This window comes from Macrotis lagotis, chromosome 2 (genome assembly GCF_037893015.1).
Source record: "Macrotis lagotis isolate mMagLag1 chromosome 2, bilby.v1.9.chrom.fasta, whole genome shotgun sequence".
Taxonomy (NCBI): Eukaryota; Metazoa; Chordata; class Mammalia; order Peramelemorphia; family Peramelidae; genus Macrotis; species Macrotis lagotis.
Window position 1 is genome coordinate 36,243,050 of NC_133659.1, and position 19,315 is coordinate 36,262,364.

General features: G+C 39.1%; 1 protein-coding gene across 1 annotated transcript in view; it reads left to right on the forward strand.

Moving 5' to 3' along the window:
- The window catches only part of TGFBR3 (transforming growth factor beta receptor 3), a 225,887-nt gene that overhangs the window by 167,645 nt on the left and 38,927 nt on the right, over positions 1-19,315 (forward strand). Inside the window, exons 6-8 of the mRNA XM_074221691.1 lie at positions 7,672-7,840; positions 10,331-10,478; positions 18,131-18,320. Coding sequence (XP_074077792.1) covers positions 7,672-7,840; positions 10,331-10,478; positions 18,131-18,320 — 507 coding nt within the window. The remainder of the gene's footprint in view (positions 1-7,671; positions 7,841-10,330; positions 10,479-18,130; positions 18,321-19,315) is intronic.

Below are 19,315 nucleotides of genomic sequence, written 5' to 3' on the forward strand. Positions count from 1 at the left end.
ATGTGATATATAGTTTATATATTTATATGTCTCCATACATCTGTGTAGATGTTATATATTATATACCATTTTATATTTAATGTTATGTAATATATCTGCACACATATGTGTACATATCTATCTCCATATAAATAATAATTATTTTCTCTAACTGATCCTCATGTGTCATGAGCCCCAGGCCCTTCGCCATGCTGGTGGCTTTCCTCTGGTCACTTGGGGCTAGCTTTCTCTTTCTTATAACATGGCTCCAGCTGTGGTCTGAACACAGCCTAAGTTGTCTGCTCGATGACTAGCCCTCCCCACCCATCTGGAGCAGAAAGCTTGCATAGTTCAGGCCCATGGAGGCTTAGTTTCCCACTCTAAACTCTAAAGGACAGCCAGCCATCAGGACGCAGGCACAAGAGTCGGTATTTCGGGACTGATATGGCCCCAGTGATGAATAACTTTCCTGATTTTCCTGGAAACCTAGGGACCTGATAGCTCTTCCTGGTAAGGAGATATGGGCAGTGCCAAAGGAAATGCTTGGCACTTATCTAGGTATTGATTTCAGGTAACAAATTATAGGTGATAAATGTGGAGTGTTGGGAAGCCAAGTATCTAAAGGAAACTTATCATTTCCATTAGGGAGCCCTAATAGAGAACTGATATTTGACTGTCTCAATTCCTAAACCACGTATGTAGTCATAGTAATAATATTTAATCTCCATGTTTGAAATGAAGTGTGATATAAAAGATAGAATTCAAGGCTTAGACTCTAGGAGACCTAGGAGACCCACATCTTGTTCTTACTAGTTATGTGACATGTTAGTCTCTCTGCAGTGGGGAAAGCTGAGGATCATAAGAATCCCTGTGGAATGTTTTAATAAGTAATCCTTGAAACCCCCTAGGGAGGAGACTTGTTGGCTTGGTGGATAGAGCTGAGGACTTGGAGTCACCTGAGTTTGAATTTGACTTTAGATATTCCCTAGCTGAGTGCCCCTGGGCAAGTCATTAACCTCCCACTGTATCACTTTCCCTATCTGTAACATGTGGATAATAATGAGTTAATAGAAATTGTAAAACTTAAAACTCTGCATAAGTGGTAGCTATTATTATTAATTAGGGAAAGATTACAGTTAAAATGTGGCTTCTACTGTTGGGGAACCGAAGTTATTTTTTCAGGGCCTAGGTTATCTCGTTAAGTAAATCACTATCCAGAAATTGTACAAGTGATGCAGAGAGGCAGATAGTGTTGGACATGGGCTCAGAAGATTTTGCCTCAGATACTACGTAGCTGGGAGACCCTGAGCAAGTCATTTACTCTCTCTCTGCCTTAGTTTTCTAGTTTATAAAATGGAGAAAATACTTCTGATCCCCAGAATTGTTGGGAAGCTAAAGTGAAATCTTATTTGTAAAGTACTTTGCCAACACTGAAGTAATTTATATATTACTACATATTAGCAGCAGCAACAATCATCATTATCATCACCATTATTATTAATTTATTCAAGAACACGATGATCAAACAAATAAAGAGTAGGATCATTATAGGTTGAAAGGGACAACTTATGGCTTCCATTGGCATCTGTGCCATGTCAAGGAAGCTACAAAAAAGTTTTCTCTATTTATGTTTGCAAAGCACATTACAAATAGAAGTACCTTGATTGCCCTTGGGGGGATAAACTCTTTGCCTAGAGAATATGATTTGGATAGTTATTGTTCAGTCGTTTCCAACTCCTCATGACCCCATTTAGGATTTTTTTTTTTGGCAAAGACATTGAAGTAGTTTACCATTTCCTTCCCCAGCTCATTTTACAAATGAGTAAACTGAGGCAAGCAGGGTCACACAGCTATTAAGTGTCAGAGATTGGATTTGAATTCCACAGAGACCCCACAGAGTTCCATCCACTGGGCCACCTAGTCTCCCATCAGATAAGGAGAATTCTTTGGATAATACGCAGACCTACTGATCCTTATCTTGGTATTCTTACTTAGTGGGATGTCAGATCCTTGGGAGGAGGGATATTTTCATTCTTTGAGATCATATCTCTAGGCACAGTGCCTGGTCCAGAGAAGGCACATGATAATTGCTTGTTGACTGAATGATCCATCAGGATAATGGTGCCAGTCTTTTGACTCCAACAGAGATTTTAGAATGGGTTCAATGAATGTGGTGGACTAGGATGCCATTTTCCGTGTCCAACTGAGAGGTAAAAATGAGCAGATGGAGAAGGGGTCAAGAGATAAGGAGCTTCCACAATAGATTTGGGGAGTATTGAAAGGTCCCCTAGTTGGCAGGCAAGAGAAAACACTCCCATCGGATATTCCAGAGAACCACAGAGACCGTTTCAGATACCTTGGGGCTCCTGAGCAGCTGCCTGGGTGTGGGCTGCCTCTTTTGGACTTATACCTACCTGCTTGTAAGTGTAAGCTGATCCAGGTAACCTCCTTTATGTTGATTCTTACCCAGCTTACATAAGACCTCTAATTCCCTTATTTAAAAAGAAAAAAGGTAAGAGTACTAAAGTAATTTATACTGGTAAGAAGAAAGCCACCGATGAACCCCCAAATAAAAGGAGCAAATCCTTCTTAGAATGTTATATTTACACAACAAAATGTACCCATAAATCAAGAAAGTTACCCCAGGTCCTTTTATGGTGCTTTGCATTGGGCCATCCAGCCAGGAGGAAGGAGCTGGCAGGAAGCCTTTAGCTGAAAGGAGAGATAGGAAGAATTTGAGCAGATGCAGAGAGGGCACAGTCATAAAAAGCACCATTAAATAATAATTTTTAAAAAAGAGCCAAACCAAGATCTACTAGGCAGTCAATAAAAGATCTGTAAAGTAGCAGATTTATCATAGCTTCTCTGGATCTCAATGGATATCACAGTGTCTGGGAAAATGACTATTGAATGAATTCCTCTGAGATCTCACTCAGGTTTGAATATTGTAAATATTTTATAGCTGTAGAGTTTGTGGGGAGGGGGTGGTCAGAAGGGAGATTGTGCTTCTAGCAAAGAAGAAAAATTTAGGAATAAGAGATTTTAGGAGATTGAATAATTTTGGAGGTAACAAAATTTTATTGATATGCCCATAATTTTAATGCTTTAACAATGTATTCATTTTAATCAACAACCATTTATTAAAAACCTTCTGTTTGCTAGGCACTGGAGTGGCATATCCCTAAATTAAATACTTCTTGCCCTCAAGAGGCTTATATTGTTACAACATATAATAATATTGATGTTCAGTCATTTTCAGTCATGTCCATCTCTCTGTGACCCCATTTGGAGTTTTCTTGGCCAGGATTCTGGAGTGTTTTGCCATTTCCTTCTCCAGCTTATTTTACAGATGAGGAAACTGAGGCAAACAGGGTGATGTGACTTGCTCAGGGTCATATAGCCAGTACTTATCTGAGGCTCAATTTGAACTCAGAAGATGAGTCTCGTGATTCCAATCTCTATCCATTGTGCCACCAAACTGCCCCAGCATAAAATAATGGCTAACATAATTTTACATACAGACCAATTTGGGGTTTGCAAGACTTTACAAATATGGTCTCATTTGATCCTCAGGACAACCCTGGGAGAGAGAGAGAGAAATGCTATTATTATCTCCATTTTTTGCAGATAATAACATTGAGGTAAATAGCTATAAGTTAAATAATATAATAATGGCTAGCATTTACATAGTGCTTTGGGGTGTGCATAACAGTGGGAGATCATTGTTATTATGATCCTCTTTGACAGAAGAGTAAACTGAGGCAAACAACGGTCTCAGCTAGTCACTTTTAAAAATTTATTTATGTATTTATTTAAGGCATTGGGGTTAAGTGACTTGCCCAAGTCCACAGAGTTAGACAATTATTAAGTTTCAGAGACAGGATTTGAACTCAGGTCCTCCTGACTCCAGGGCCAGTGCTCTATTCACTGTCCCACCTAGCTGCCCCTCAGCTGGTCACTTTTTGAGGTAGGGTTCAAATTTACATTTTCTTGACTCTACATCCATCATTCAATCCACTGTACCATCTAGCTGTTTCTGCCTAATTCATGCCTGAAATAGAATCCCTTATAAAACTGTTTATTGAATAGCTTTCTCTGGAGTGTCCAGATGTCACAGTTTTCAGTGTTGTAAAATGATTTTATAGCTATAGAGTTTGTGTTGTGGGTTGGGGGGAGAGGAATGTACTTCTAACAAGGGCAGGTAGGTGGTGTACTGGATGGAGCACCAATCAGGAATCAGGAAGACCTGAGTTCAAATCCAATCTTAGATACCTATTAGCTGTGGGACCCTGGGCAAATCACTTAATCCCGATTGCTTCCAAAATAAAAATATATATAGCAAAAATGATTCCTCAGCCTTAACTTGAAAACCTCCAGGGAGGCAGCATTCCCCACTTTCCCCTCCAGCACACTCCCCTTTAGAACAGCCTTTGTTGTTAGGTACTGTTTCCTGACCTGTAGCATCAGTTGGCGTCTTGGTAATACATCCCTTTTGATCCTCCCAAGGATCTTACATCCTACTAAATGAGAATACCAAAGATGAGGATCAGTAGGTCTAGGTGTTATCCAAAGAATTCTCCTTATCTAATAGGTGACAAGGTAGCCCAGTGGATGGAGCTCTGTGGGGTCTCTGTGGAATTCAGATTCCTTCCACCCTCTGACAGCCCTTCAAATACCATCCCCAGTCTTTTCTCCTCTGAGCTAATTTCCCTTCCTCTCCACTCCTCATCCCCTAGTCACACCACCCGAGTTCCTTCTACCCAGCCCCTTATAGGGCGGTCCCAGAAGGCACGGGGTGATCCAAAGTTGGATTTTTTCATAGATTGTTCGAGTTGACTGAAACCTTAGAGACCTCCCAGCCAACCCCCTCATTTTACAGATGAAGAAACCATGTCCGAGAGCTGTGACTTGATCTGCCCAAGGTCCCAGAGCTAGTTCTAGCAGGCCTGGAATTTAGACTCCCATCTCAGCTCTTCCCACCCTATGACGTGGAAGACATAAGAGAAAAGGATACTTTCTGAACGTTTAAGGTCATCATACTTACCATTGTCTCCAAGCTAAAGGTGGTGAAGGATGTTGCACAGCACTAATTATCAAAACTTCCATTAACTACACTTTTTTGAGTTGAAGGAATATCATTTCTTATTGGTCATTACCATAGATTTCTCCTTCTCTTTACCAAATTTAATAATCTTTAGGATCTCCAGATGAACAGTGAACAGGTATCATTAGAAATGGAAGGGTCCTCAGAGCCATTTTACAAATGAAGTAACTGAGTCCTAGAGGGATGTTCCTAATGTCTTCCCTTCAGTAGCAGGCCCTGGATTTGAACTCAGGTCCTCTGACTTCAGACCTGGGTCTTTTTTTACTGCACCCCATTTGCCCCTCACATCTAAGCGGGGCTGCACCTAAATCATGTAAATGCTCATGTGTGTGAGGCTCTTTGCACATGTTAATTTTATTTCAGCAGGCACCATCTTAATGTGATCTGCCATTCTGGGATCCCCGGGGAGGCATTGGCAGGACCCCAGCTCATCTGGCGGTGCTTAGAGCAGATGTTCTTTGGGGCTCTGACGGTGATGGGGTGGGGCTCTCTCAAACCCTCTGAGCTGTCTCAACTCCATGTCCGTTGCAAGGAGGGAGTCTTCTTATGGGAGAATTCTGAGTAAGGAGCCCCAAGGGCCGTTTTTTTTTTTTAATGAGTTTGAAAGGAGGGCCTCCTGGACTGGCCCAGTCATGCCTGTATGTCACCGGGGCCTTGAGTTACCATGGGGCTGTGTTCTCTGCTCACTTTATTACCTAGAAATAGAATAACTGGAGAATGAAAGAATCTTCTTAAACTTGGGATGATCCTTTCCTTTTTAATACTCAAGGCTGGGGGCTTTGCAGCTCCACCGAGGTCTGCTTCCCTGGGTTCTGGCTTCCCTCAAGCTCTGGCTTTCAGGGTGAGAGAGTCTGTGGTATCCTGAATTAAAATCCCAGGACTCCAATGAGTTGCCCCTTCTGACCAAAACTTGCAGTATCTAGAACATCCTAGATGCCCTTCTCCCTAGCTGCCTTCTTTCTTCTAACAGCTGCTTTCAATTTCTGTTTAAACATTTAATCGACTGAGTGGAAATCCTATCCTTTGCCACGTCCACATCTTCAGCCTTTTCAATGAAATTTTCAAACACCGTAACTATGTATTTTTTTATTGTTTTTTTTTTTCTGGAAGGAGGGTTTGGGCAGTCCCACTAGTCTAGATCCAGGCTTTGTGAAAGAGAACATGAAAACCTTATGCCCTGACCTTTCTTGATGTTAGGGCTCTTCAGAGCAGGGCTTCATTGAGTCATTAATTTTGGAACCATCATTTTAGAGCTGGAAATGACCTCATTTTATGGATGAGGAAATTAAGACTCAGAGAAGATCAATTTGCCTCAAATCATAAAGGTAGCTCCTAGCACACAGTAGGCATTTAATAAATGTTTCTGACCGACTCCCTTGCAAAGCTGTGCCTCTCACCCTCAGTCCAATGTCCTTTCCAAAGTCATTTCAATCAATGGCTGAATAAGTTCTTCTTTTCCTTTGATATTGTCAAATCTGACTCTACTTGGAGGTTTTTTTTTGTTTTTTTGGCAAAGCATTGGGATTAAGTGACTTGCCCAAGCTAAGTAATTATTCATATATGAGGTTAGATTTGAACTCAGGTCCTCCAGACTCTAGTACTGGTGCTCTATCCACTACACCACCTAGCTGCCTCTACTTGGAGTTTTCTTGGTAAAGATACTAGAGTGGATTGACATTTCTTTCTCCTTCATTTTAAAGATAGAGAAACTGAGACAGAATAACATGACTTGCCCAGAGTCACACAGCTAATTAGTGTCTGAGGCAGATTTGAACTCTCAAAGTTGAGTTTTCCCAACTCCAGGCCTGACACCAGTCACTGTGCCTCCTAGCTACCTCTACTTTTCCTCCATTTGCTTCTGTGGTCAGTTATTTTAATCTTTCACTCACTACTATCCTAGAATCTTTTCACCTCCTAGAAATATCTTCCGTCTATTTTATTTTTCCATGGTCAACAAAATAAAGCAAAACAAAGGGGAATGACTGAACTAGATGCAGTATATGAATGTAATGGAATATTACTCTTCTGTAAAAATGATGGACATGCAGATTTCAGAAAACCATGGAAAGACTTCCATGAATGGATGCTGAGTGAAGCAAGCTGAACTAGAGACTGTTGTGTGATGATCAACTTTAATGGACTCGGCTCCTTTCAGTGATCAAAGACAGTTCTAAAAGACTTGTGATGGAAAATATCATCTATGACCAAATAAAGAATGATGGAGTCCGAATGTAGACCAAATCATACTCTTTTCAATTTTTAAAATTTGTTGTTTTCTTTCTCATGATTTGTCCCTTTTATTCTTATTCTGCTTTCCCTACATGACTAATGTGGACATAAATGAAGCATGATTGGCATGGATAGCCTATATCATATTGCTTGCTGTTATGAGAGGAGGAGGGAAGAGAGAGAGAAGAAAATTTTACAAGCATGAATGTTGAAATAAATGCTGGTTGAGTATTGGGGGGGGGGGGGGAGAACTGGAAAACAAAACAAGAAAATCAGTGACCCAACTTTGAGGACCTTGCCTACAGGTTTTGGTTGCAACAGAGTGATTCTTGCCTGACTTTTCTTCACTTCTCTTTCAGATCAAGTTTTTCCTCCCACTTGCAACATTGAGAAGAATTTTCTGTCCCTCAATTATCTTGCGGGATATCTTCAACCAAAGATGGCAGAGGGCTGTATAATGTCTAGCCCACCTCATGGTCAGGAGATACATATCATAGAATTAATCACACCCAACTCGAATCCCTACAGGTAAGCAAATTGATCTGTTCCTTTTTCTTTTTTAAAATTTTCAAATGAGTTTGATGGACTCCCCATCAAATATAGTTTGTATTTCCCTTTTTGCCTGGTCTGCTCATTTTTATCACTAGAATTCCTCTTTAAAATCCAAATTCCGTAAAGGCTAAGATTGGGTCCCATTTCTTCCATGAGACCTTTCTCCACTTTCCTAACCCCAACTTTCTCCTTCAGCCGAATTACTTTGTATTGACTTAGCAATGAACATCTTGTGTCCATCTGGGATAGCTTAGATGGTTGGTTCTAAATGTAGTATCCATGAATTTGGGTTTTTTAAATTTTTTTAATTAAAGAATTTTGATAACTATAGTTTAACAGAGTTTGTTCCTCTGTAATCCTGTTTTATTTTATGCATTTAAAAATCTGAGTTGGGGGCAGCTAGGTGGCACAGTGGATAGAGCACTGGTCCTGGAGTCAGGAGTACCTGAGTTCAAATCCGGCTTCAGACACTTGATAATTACATAGCTGTGTGTCCTTGAGCAAGACACTTAACCCCAATGCCTTGCAAAAACCTTAAAAAAAAGATTCCTGAAACTAGAGATAGACAGTTCATCAATGAAACTTCTTAATACCATGGTGATCTAGAATTACACATTCAAGCTGACTGCAGTAGAATCTTACCAGCTAGTAGAAAAAATTCCATATGTTAAAAATCTGAGTTGGAGGAAGGTTTTGTAGGTTTAATCACACTCCCCAGGGGGAAATCCATATCTCTCTCTCTCTCTCTCTCTCTCTCTCTCTCTCTCTCTCTCTCTCTCTCTCTCTCTCTCTCTCTCACACACACACACACACACATGAAATACCCTTAAAAACCTTTGCTTGAGGAGACTATATAAAATCCTTGGGGGAGAAGCTATTTTTTTTGTCTTCATGTCTCTGAATGATGGAGGGGTTCCTTACTTATAGTAAGTGCTTAATAAATGCTTATTAAATAATTTGAGAGCACACCATACTCTCCCATATGCCCCTCTTCATTATCACCTTGTCTTAACATATATATGTACATATATATATATAAAACTACACATATAAAATCATTTATTTATTTATTCATCCATTTATTTATTCATTCACTTATTTATTCATTTATTTATTATTTGTTCCTTTACTTGGACTACCTTCAAGGAGCTTACATTCTACTACTAGAGGAAAAAATATACAAAATTAAATTCAAAACATAAAATATGAAAGTAGAGGGGTGTGTGTGTGTGTGTATGTGTGCGTGCACATTTGTTTAAACACTGACAACTGAGAGAAGTCTTGAAGACCTCTTGAAGATGGTGACCAACCTGTTTTTCTTGTCTTGCCTCTACTCCACCATATTGGTTCTATCTTTTTTTTTTTGTATTATTAAAATCAGCATTATCATTTTGGATTTTTTTTTGGCAAGGCAATGGGGTTAAGTGACTTGCCCAAGGTCACACAACTAGGTAACAGCTAGGCCACTTTTGAAGTCAGGTCCTCCTGACTCCAAGACCAGTGCTCTATCCACTGTGCCACTTAACTGCCACCCCCACTTGATTTTTGAGGAAATTAAGGACAGGTGGAGGTGTATGATAATATGAAGGATCAGTATATGAGAATATGAAATACTGAATGTCAAATTAAATAGGAATAGCAAAAAAAGAAATAAGGCAAATACCTCTGGACATGAAACTAAATTCAGATTTATTATGTGCTTCGTAAAGCTTTTCAAGATTTACAAGTGAAAAACACTAGATGACCATAACAATTTTCCACTTAAATAATGTATTTTTACAAATGTTAAAAAGTCCTTCTTTTCTTTTCTCTCTACATTCTTAGAAGTCTGGGTTGTGTTCATCACTTTCCCAGCAATCACTTGGATTGAACATCTGTTTTCTTTATTTTAGTAACTATATATGCAGAAGCTTTGGAAAGTTGGTGCAGGGAGAGTTCTGTAGCCTTTGCAGATGTTCTAAGTGAAAATTGCACAAGAGAAGACAAGTCTCTCCATGTCCTCTTTGCTCGTTTTATTGTGTTGATGAAATTCCCTTGCTTGCCATAAATCCCTTGCCCTATTCTGACTTCGGTCATCCTTGTAAACAAGATGACTAGTTTGGGGGAAAAATAGTAGTTCCCCATTAAACAGCAAACTTTCATGGTTTGCTCCCATCTTTTTCAAATATAGTGGCATTAAATAACCTCACTTTTAAAAAAGAGGGAAAAATGGCTAGTTATCAGCAGGCATGTGTTTCTATTGTTATGTAAAAATCACGTGTGTGTGTGTGTGTGTGTGTGTGTGTGTGTGTGTGTGTAAAATAATAACAATCTGTTTTGTACATGCAGCTTTGCCTGGGATCTGCTCCAGTGTTTTAATCAGCTGGCCAGACATTGGAAATTCAGAGGATTGGAAGGAGGTGTATGGCTGCAGATTTCTGGCGATGGGGTCTTAATTTGGTCTTTGTCTTCATTTTCCACACACAGTGCTTTCCAGGTGGACATCGTAATTGACATTAGACCATTTCGAAAGGAACCTGAGGTGGTCAAGCAACTTGTCCTGATCTTAAAATGCAAGAAGGCCGTCAATTGGGTGATCAAATCCTATGATGTCAAGGGAAGCCTCAAAGCGATTGTAAGTTGAGGAGAGAATTTCTATATTAGCGATGGGAAGCCGGGATGCTGGTTGTCAGTTGTCCAACAGTGTATTATGAGGTGAAAACTCTGAGGTTGTTGAATTTTTTTTCTTTAACAGTAGAATGAGTTGGGGATGTGTAGCCTAGTGTAGAGGATACGTAGGAGGTTTAAGGAGGAGACTTGGTCTCAAGTAATGGGTAGAAGTTATAAAGTTTTAACTTGATGTCAATAAAGACTTTCTGATGATGAATACTCTCTGAAAGTAGAATAAACTATCTCAAGATGTGATGGGCTCTCCTTCCATGGAGGCCTTCATGCAAGGGCTGGAGGACCACTCACAAAATAATAGACTCTCAGCCACCCTCTGGCCAGTTTCAAGTCAGGATTGTTCATTGACTCAATTATACTTTAGGGTCATTGTTTCAGAGCTGAAAAGGAAAGAATACTGAGACTGAGAGAGCTAAAAATACTTGCCTAAAGTGAAGTGCTTGTATTTCTCAGGTAGGATTCAAATTCAAATTTCCCTCACTCCAACTCCAGCATCACTGGCTTATTATTTACTACCTCTGGGATCAAATATAAAATCTCCTATGTAACATTGAAAGCCTTACTTTCTCCCAGGACCTGGAAAGGTTCCAGCCTTCTTATACCTTTTTCCTTTCTGAATTCTTTAAGATGTAGCTTGTAGCCTACTTGTGGTTCTTAGCACAGAACTCCCCATCTTCCAACTCCATGCCTTTATTATCATGGTTCTTCCCCAGGCCTGTAAGGCCTTCCTTCTCACCACTGCTTTTTACTTTACAACTTTGCCTAAATCTCACTTTCTCCAGGAGACCTTAACTCTTCCACACAGCTGGTAATGCCTTCCCTTTCAGATTAAGTGGCCATGGACAAGACCAGACTATGATTCAATCCTCTCTAGCCTTCTCTATAGACTATCTTGGTACCTGCTTTCTACTTTTGATCATAGGCTCACTAATCGATCGAATGACACTATTGTTTTTGGAAAGGACATTTCAGTTGAGTGCTCAATGGATCAACTCAGCATCCCTGGGAATCCTCAGAATTAAACTCCTTTCCTCGGCCACTGATCATTTATTTATGTGGTTTCCTTGCATTAAATGTGAACTCCTTGAGAAGAGAGACTCTCACTTTCTGTTCTTTATATCCCCAGTACTTATCTTGGTGCTGGCACATAGTGAGCCTTAATAAATGCTTATTCATTCACTCACTCACTCATTCATTCATTTATCTTCAGATAGTTATTTATCTTGTCACCACTTACTTCTTGTGTTGAGAAAAAGTTCAGTTAATTGGAGGTTCCCATTAGTTGAAGTGATATTGCATATATCATTAAGGAAATAAAGTTGGCTAATTAGTGGGAAGGATAGACATGTCTCATTTTATGCTAGAGATGTTTCTTTGAGAAGCTATAATTTTCAATATTTGAAGTCAAATACTATTTTAAACTATTGAGGGAACTTGGCATTTGAAAGAATTCTGGAGGTAAATTATTTATTTTTTTATAAAGAATCCCATAGTAAAATAAGCAATCCCCTCTTGTCTAGTTTTTATTGCATTAGAATTGAATTTTTTAGTGTTTTCTTGAATGACATGCATAGTTTTGAGAGACAAGATGGCACGTTGGTAGAATGTTGAGCTTGGAGTTAAGAAGACCTAAGTTTGAATTCTGCTTCAGATACAGGCTAGAAGTGAGAACCCTGGTCAAGTCACAAGTCTGTGGACCTCAGTTTCCTCATTTGTAAAATGGATGAGTTGGACTTGATGGTCAACTTAATCTGTGGACCTAATGTTCTTCCTGTAAGAGGAGCAAGATGCTATTTTCTGCTGGCAAAACCACAATCAGTGGAACCACCAGACTTAGGACATTTCCTCCCCCTCTATCCTGGGTGAAAGAATTTCCAATCGTAACCACTTCTCAGGATATGGGGAGAAGGGCATCTTTGGCATCTGGGAGGGCCAGTGATACATGGAAGGGCTCCCCACAGGAGCAGCTGCCACAACCACTACCACGAGGACACACTTAATCCCAAAGGGCTCATTTTTGCTTCCTGTGGTTTCAGAACACTGACACGATCCTAACAGGCCATTATGTGGGTAATTGGGATCTAGTCATTTGGTGTTCAGCACAAAGAAAGACTAAATGATTTTCCAAAGCCCAGTGTTTGGTTTGCCTTGCCCTGCTTTGGCCTCGCTCCCTCTGATGACCTAGGGGCGTCTTTGCCTGGCAGCATGGCACCCCAATGGAATGTTTTTAATTTAAGAATAACAAAAACAGGAAAGGGATCATACTTTGAAAGACAAAAACATATGGTCCTTTTTAATTCCCTGCTGGAGTTCTTGTATGAATGCTCCCTCTGCCATGACTCTTAACTCGATGCTTCCCCCCCACCCACCCAAATCTCTGAGCTTGGAGGCCTGGGGACCCAATCTGTTGGCACCAAGGAGAGGAGATTTGAATGCCCCTTGCTCCTTCCAGTACGAAAGATGAGAAATGAGATTGCTTGTCCTGAAGCAGGCTCTGTTTATTCCTCTCTTTGGCTCAAAACTCTTGGCCAAGTCCAATTTTGGACAATGCATGTCAACATTACTAAACAATTAGGTAATGTTTCATGAGCTTTTTTTACTTACCCAATCGGTTCCATGCTTTTGGTTTTGCTAACTCCACGCTTCTCGTGTAAATTATGATCCCACCAGTGGGAGACACATGCTTATGCAGAGTGAAGATTGGATGGCCCATGCCAGAAAGAGGGGGTTTGTTTTCAGGAGGGCTTGGGGCAGTGGGGGTGGGCAGGGAAGGAGGATTTGAGACCCAAAAGAACAGGGCTTAGTTTTTAGATTTAGGGGCCAGTGAGTAATTCTTTAAGACTGCAAGCTAGTTACAGGTGGGTGTAGCCCCCTACCCAAAATAAAACAAAATAAGTATAGCATCCCTGAACTCTATGTCCCCATGGATCTGTCTAATAGGAATGACTAGTATTTTTAAACTGTACAACTCTTTCAAATGCACAAAGAGTGGTTCCCTAAACACCGTCAGAGCGAGGTGTTATAAACTCCATTGGTCACACGGTTAGTCTCAGCCATGTCAGGGTCTGCTTATGCAGAGGTAGAATGAATGGGTGAAAGAAATAAGGAACTGTGGCACAAGTCAGGACAAATATGGGGGCTATCATAGTCTCTCCTTTTTCAGGTACAGGCAGTCCTAAAAATCCTAGGACAGCTTTAAACTCTGATAACTTAAAGCTTCACTAAGAGTTCTGATAGAGCGACCCTAAGATTTTTTGATGACTTAAAACTAGCTAATAGGTTTTTTTTTTGATAATTTAAAAGCTGCACTGAAATTTTTCATCACTTAAAGCTAAGCTAAGATTTTTCAGATAAAGCTATGCTTATAACTTAAAGCTATGTTAAGATTTTTCACAGCTTAAAACTGCTAAAATTTTTCATAACTTGAAGCTATACTTGGATTTTTTATAACTTAAAACTAAGCTAATGTTTTTCAGAGCTTAATGCCACACTAAGATTTTTGGACACCCTGTATCTATTGATAAGGTCATTGATGAGCTGGAGAACTTTGGGAGGAAGGTGACTGGATGGTGAAGGCCTTGGGATTATGTTGCAGGAGCATTTGGATGAAGGAACTGGGGAGAATTAACCTGTAAAAAATAAGTTTTAGTGGGGACAGGAAGGTTAGCTGTCTTTGAATATTTAAAGGACTCTCCATACCTCTCCAAGGTGAAGGGCAGAACTAGGGATATTAGGTGTGAGGTGCAGAGAGTCAAATTTAGGTTTGAAAAATATTACTAAGAATGAGAGCTCTACCAAAGCCCAATGAGTGACCATGAGAGTTAGGGTATCTTCCTTCTCTGGAGATCTTCAAACCAAGACTGGATGATCACTTGGAATAGGGAGAATTATAATTCAGTTCTAATTACTTTTGATGGCTTCTGAAGGCCCTTCTGACATAAAATCATGTGATAGTCCACTGTAAACTGCAGTTTATTAAATGCACAAACTATGTATGTGCTAAGCTAGGATAGGAGTAAATATTGCTGTTTTTAACAAGGAATTTCTTCATAGTATAAAAGGACATATATGAGTGTTTTAGATGGCCTCTATCCCATGACACTACTGTTAGTTTATCAGTCAGTGAACTTGAATTTAATAATAGCTTATTACTTTTCAGGCATTTTGCTAGGCACTGGAGTTACGAAGAAAGGAAAAAACAATCCCTGCTTGCTTTCTAATGATGGGGACAACTCCAAAATTCTAAAATCAGCTTTATGATTGATAAAGCCCCTTTACTCTTGTGGGGCAGAAGTGCTCCATCTTTTAATTCCATTGGCTTTGATCACTGTGGTTCAGGATATCATCCAGTCATCACATACACATGCATACACATACATATGACCATCATACCTTCCATTTATTTCAAGGTGAGGCCAAAGAGCTTAGGAGTTGGGGAAAAGCTGAAACTATGAATTCAGCAACGAGAGCCACTTTGGTTTTGAATGACTCTTGGCAATGCCCAGAGCAGGGGATAAGTCTTTCATTGAGTCAGTGTGTCTCAGATTCCCCATTTCTTAAACCTAGCCACCTTAGAAAAATGCCTTTTGTTTACTCTTAAACAAGAATATTTTATTAATGTATAAAAAATTATTTATACAAAAAGAGAATAAATAAATATTAAAAAAAAAGAAAGAAAAAGAAAAATGCCAATGGATTTTTATCCTTGGGAGACCCAGGTCAGCTGATCTAGACTTTATGTGGAAAAGTGTAAACAGATCATACTATATTGGTCAAAAGGGGATAAGTGGCTGTTATGATGAGAGTTTTCTGGAAATGTGATATTTTTCCAGCTGTTGAACAATAAAGGAATAGGGCACATGAGGCCAGTCAACATTAGTTGGAATCATGATCTCTGCTAAATTGCTTGGAAATCTATGGAAGACCAAAGGTATAACATCAAGATCTTCTTCTACTTTCATTTAACTTTCCCTTTTCCAGACAAGTCTAGAGTACCCACCCCAGGTGTTCACATGTACCACTTATGCCCGACCTGTGGTAGAGCATTCCAAGCTCATATTAGTCTGATCAGCCACAGTCGGACATACGGTCATTTGTCCCAAAAATAGTAAGGTCATTTTGGTCTATTTTGATAACAGAGGACAAATACCAACCAACCCCTTCCCTCATATGGTTGGTTATTCTCAAAGGTTTTCATGCTATAAATCAAGTAATCTTACTTTGGGGTTCATGGATCCCCAAAAGAATACATGAATAGATTATAAGGAGTCTATGGGAAAACAATGACATCTCTATTTTTCATGCATCTCTAATGGAAATTAAATACTTCTTTTGACTCTAAATGTGGACAATAAATGATGTTTCCAAGTTGGGGTCTACAGGCTTCATTAGGCTGCCAGAGGGATCCAGGACCACTCTGCTGTCAATCTTATGGTCAAAGTGAGGATGGGAGCACACCCTGACTCTGGGTGCAGCCCTGGTAGCCAGCTTAACTTTTGCTAAACAATTTTGGGTTTGGATTGGATTGCAATCCGTGGCACCCTAGACCTACATCCTCATGGCAGAGCTGGGCCCTGTGAACCACTGTGGTTTTCAGTGGGAAAAGATTAAGTTTTCGTCATGTTCCAGACTAACAAATGGGGAATTCAGCAAGAATGCCCCATGCATGCAAAAGAAGAAAAAATGGGCATGAGAATGAAAGCAACTTTCTTAGGTAGCGTGAAAGCATTGGTATCTGCCCACTGGACAGGCAAGTGGCCTTCCTGCTAGAGCTGTTGACAATGTGATGCATGCTTCGCATCTCCACTTGTTGGCATTGAGCCATCTTCTCCACTTACCAGTGGGTTTGCTGGCCCTGCAAGCAAAGAGCTCAGAGTTTGCATCAGAGAATCTGGAATTTTCATTTATTATCCTTTCTGACTTTTTTTAACTTGGAAGATTTCTACATTTAATTTTTCCATTCAAAGCACTCTAGCTAAACAGAATGTCAGAGTTTTTCCTTGTGTGGCAAGATTGCATTTTACAGGTGAACCTGAAATTATCTAATGGATTAAAACATGGGATGATCTAGCTTGCACTTCAGGATCCTTCTTCCAAGCATTGTGTGAATTCTGTTTTAAAAAAAGGAAATTCCTAAGGACCTTTTTATTACTTTGAAGGAAAAAAAATCTCATCACTTAATAGGAGCAGATCATGGAATACATTGTTGGAATTTCTATTGGCAGGATTAATGCTGACTTAGCCCAAGATGACCTTACTGTTTAATCCCTGGACCTCAATTTCCAGACACAGACCTATGGAAAAAAGTTTTGTAAAACTTTTGGTTGTTCAGTTATTTCAGTTGTGTCCGACTTTTTGTGACCTCGTTTGAGATTTTCTTGGCAGAGATATTGAAATGGTTTGCCATTTCCTTCTCCAGCTCATTTGACAGATGAGGAATTGAGGCAAACAGGATCAAGTGACTTGCCCAAGGTCACACAGCTAGATACTATCTGAGGCTGGATTTGAATTACAGACCCAATGCTCTATCCATTTGCCACAAGATTTTGAGATGGAAAGGACTAAGTTTGTATTGAGTTTCACTCTTTCACTTTATAGATGAGGCAAATGAATTGCTTACAGGTTAAATGACTTGTCCAGGGTCATCCAGCTAGTCAGTGTCTGCAGTGGAATTTGAACCTGTTTCTTTCTGATTCCCTAGTGCACTGTCCTCTTCCCTCCTGCTTCTGATGGGATCACAGCTGCTTTCTAGTATTATATGTTTGGTTTTTTTATTTATATATATATATATAATATATTTTATTTATTATATTTATACATATTATATTTATATATTATATATAAACATAAATAGTAAATATAACACAACATATAATTGTTTAATTTAAATATTTTAATTATATATATATATACAATGACAATTTAATCATATATAATAAAAATGCTAAATATATTTAGATATAATAAATATTATATAAATATTTTAAATCTTCTATTTTATTTGTAAAGTACTGTGGAAGCCAGCCCCTTGCTATCCTTCCCATGTTCCTATACTTCCCCCATAAACATGTGACCTGTGATGACATTGACCTCCTGCAGTTCTTCTCAACTGATGCTCTATCCCCTCACCTGGCCACCTGCCATATCTGGAACTTTCCTTCATCTGTGCCTAGGCTTCCTTGGCTTCCTTCAGTCAAAACTTCCATAACAAGTCTTTCTTGAATTGCCTTAAAGTGAATACCTCTCTCTATTAATTATCATTGATTTATCCAGTCTATATCTTGTATATAGTTGCTTGCATGTTGTCTCCATCACTAGATGTAAGCTCCTTGAGGACTGAGATTTTTTTTCCACTTTTTTCTGTATCTCCAATTCATCACAATGCTTGGGGGACTTAATTAAGTAGGAACTTAATAAATGATGGTTCATTGATTTACTCATTGACCTAAAGCAGTTATAGAAACCTTTCCTCCAGTTTTCTTTTCAAATGGGAAAAAATATAAAAAAAACCCTTCTCTCCAATAACTGAATTGTTTTCTTTTCAAACACTGACATGATTTACCTAATGGAATCTTTACTAGGTTATTTCTCTATTATCCTCAGGCTCCAAATAGCATTGGCTTTGGGAAAGAAAGTGAGAGATCCATGTTCATGTCAAAATCCATAAGAAGTGATATTCCTTCAGATCAAGAAAACTTGGTCAAGTGGGCCTTTGATAATGGCTACAGTCCAGTGACGTCCTACACGATGGCCCCAGTGGCCAATAGATTTCATCTTTGGCTTGAAAATAACGGTAAGATGGGAAGTCTTATCTGAACTGATGCAAAGTGAAGTGAGCAGGACCTGGAGAACACAGTAACAGTATCAGCAGTGCTGTACAATGAACAACTGTGAATGAGCCAAAACAATTCGAAAGAACTTATGATGAAAGATGCTCTCTCCCTCCAAAGAGAGAACTGATAGAGGCTCACTTTCTTTATTTTTCTTGTTTTTTTTTTTTTTTTTTGCAGTATGACTGATATATAGAAATGTTTTGATTTCTCTCATATAATTGCCTTCACAACAGATGGGGAAAGATTGGGGGAGAGAGAGATAACTTGAAACTTTTTTTAAAATGCAGAAAATAAATAATAAAAACCCAAAAGATTGGTTAATATGACTCAACATGATGAAAATCTCAGTGTTGTTCTTGCCTTCCATGCCCTTAAGTATGAAAATGAGAGAAGAGCACTGGATTCTAAAAGACATTTGAATTCCAGATCTGCCACTACTAGCTAAGTGACCTCTCATCCATCATGATTTATTCAGGGTCCCTCAGACAATATGAGTCATAGGTTTGACTCAAACCCAAGTCTTACTGACTCTTTAGGCAGCAGAACAAGCTGCTTCTCATAAAAAAAAAGTCTCCAGAGAATCCCTTCCAATAGACTTCAAAAGAAACTAGAAGACTGACTCCGTTAATCCATAAATATTTATTAAGCATTTATTTAATATGTTATTATTTAATGTTATCAATAATATATTTATTCTTTAATATTTTTATTAATAATAATAATATTTGTCAAAACTGTGCCATTTAGAGCTTAGAATCATTAGCAAGGTTATCTTCAATGTTCAGTCTCATTTTATAAATGAGGAAAATGAAGCCCAAAAAGGCAGGGTGGGCTTGCCCATTTGGCTACCTAACCAATTAAAGGTTGAACCTGGAATAAACCCAGATTCTCTGCCTCTTGGTCTATTGCTTTCCTATATGCCCTCTCTCATTATTAGAAATAATTTAAAAAAATA